At 52.3% G+C, this 1959-nt stretch overlaps 1 protein-coding gene across 1 annotated transcript; it reads left to right on the top strand.

The window, feature by feature from the left end:
• MIND_00654300 (uncharacterized protein) lies at nt 1–627 on the top strand (the record flags this gene model as incomplete). Its single annotated transcript, XM_037363271.1, has 3 exons — nt 1–65; nt 118–300; nt 357–627. The coding sequence occupies 3 exons, from the start codon at nt 1–3 to the stop codon at nt 625–627; spliced, it is 519 nt and encodes a 172-aa protein (XP_037221192.1).
• Nucleotides 628–1959: the final 1332 nt, after the last annotated feature.

The raw sequence follows: 1959 nt of genomic DNA, 5'->3' as shown, positions 1-1959 counted from the left end.
ATGCGCCGGAAGGGACGGTCAAGACTTGCATGTAGTCTTGAATTCCGAGCCAACCATGGCCATGCGTGCGTTAACCTCACTCTCCTCGCAACTATCTGCATGCTCATCGATGCAAAGGACGATTTCTCTTTCCGCCGCCATGGACTGGGCCATGTCCCGACCCGGTACTCAGTCCAACGGCATTTTTACTGTCTTCCAGCCTTGCAGCCCATCGCCGAAAAACTCTGCAATATCTGCAACGTATACTATCGCGAACGTCAAGTACGGGGGTGGATTCAGGTCTCACCGACTTTGTTTGGGGTAAGTCAAAACTTTTACTTTGTGGCTGTTTTGCGTCTCCCTGACAAGTCCTCCAGCTCATCTCCGGCCACTGCACGATCTCCGTCGACATTTGATATCCTGTCGATGACGATTTTGCCGCCTTCAGCTCTCATTCACATATTCCTTCAATTCCATCCACCCTGCCACTTTCCCGACGACAATTCCTTTGAAAATGCAGGACGTGGACCTGATCCCTCCGCCACGAACCCCGCATACCCTCTTGTAGTCATCAGTGGCTCCTACTGCCGACACGTTCTCACCCTTCGGGGCAAGAAAGACACCTTTGTCCGCGCACAATCCTGGTGACTCGTACACGCGCTCCCGCGACTGCTCGTATCATTCAAACAAGGGGGAAGCAGCTTTCGAAGGAATCCGAGGTCTTCAAGGACGTCGTCGTGGTCGTTTTGGGTGACGAAATGACGAATCGATATCATTCCATGCCCCCGGCCGCAGCTATGCCCACGATCTCGCATGCGATATGTCTATCGCCGGTCGTGTTTACGCTTACGAACGTCGAAGGATGGGCACGAAGGCAGATACTTCAATTTCGCCACTTGCCTAATTTGGAAAGTCAGTCGACAAAACCTGTCTTTTTCCTTCGAACTCATGCGTTGTCCCCCAGTCGCATTCCCTTCATCAACATATGGAGCTCCTTTAGCTCCCTATCAACCCCGTTAACTGTTAACGACCTTGCTCATGCAACTTTCCCCCAATCCAAAAGTCACCTTTCATCCCGCCATTTCCTGTGCGCCAACGCCGCCAATCGATTCGATATCACGGTCTTCGCCAGTGATATGTCAACCACTCTCCTCCCTTACGGGCAATCGGGACTCTCTTTCTTCAGCAGAGACCAGCGGTGGTCGGCGTTTAGCCTCCGCTCGCAGACCTAGAGGTATTCACTGCCTGGTCACTCGCTCTTCGCTGCACAAGTAGCAAGTTACATTCCTTCCGGTCATCGCTTTCCAACACCATCGCACTATTCCCCATCCCCATTACTTCAAACATATCCCTTTCGTCGTTGGCTTTGGAGCGAGCTCACTTATATTTGTCCTTCATTTCGAATACTTTCCTGCACATTCCGTTCTTTCTTTCTTCGTGGAAATTATCTACCTGAAATCCATGAATACTTTCACCTAGGACTACTCCCATATATATCAGACTTACGACTCATCATACTCTTGGTCATCTTCGTCGACAGTTGTTACCCAGTCTCCTAGTCGATGGTGGAATGTACTTTGCGCCTTGTCGCAAGGGGATGGGACGCTCTCAAACGCTAGTGGTTGTCCGCCAGACACAAACAGAACCACACACCGAAGTCCCGCAGTTGCGGTAGCCCAGGCAGGTGTGGTTGCCAGCAGCAAGCGATGTATCAGCAGAACGGGACGCACATAGCCCCGCACACAGCCCATAGAGGACGCCGATGACGACGAAAGCTGGCAAATCGTCAACCAAAATGCGCAGGGAAAGTCCGAGTCACGGTGTGTCGCACCGTACAGAACGCGACGCCCTCGTCGACGCCATGCTTGACCGCGTCGAGCGGGAAGTAGAAGATGGGGAAGTTGGGCCCCATCGTGAACAGCGTCACTGCTGCGTCATCCTCAAAACTGCATTAGAAGAGAGAAATCCATGTCGCGATCG

The sequence above is a fragment of the Mycena indigotica genome (genome assembly GCF_014461135.1).
Source record: "Mycena indigotica strain 171206Taipei chromosome Unknown Mind.scaff0005, whole genome shotgun sequence".
Lineage (NCBI taxonomy): Eukaryota > Fungi > Basidiomycota > Agaricomycetes > Agaricales > Mycenaceae > Mycena > Mycena indigotica.
Note: the sequence above shows the minus strand (reverse complement) of the source record. Positions and strands in the feature narration are given on the sequence as shown.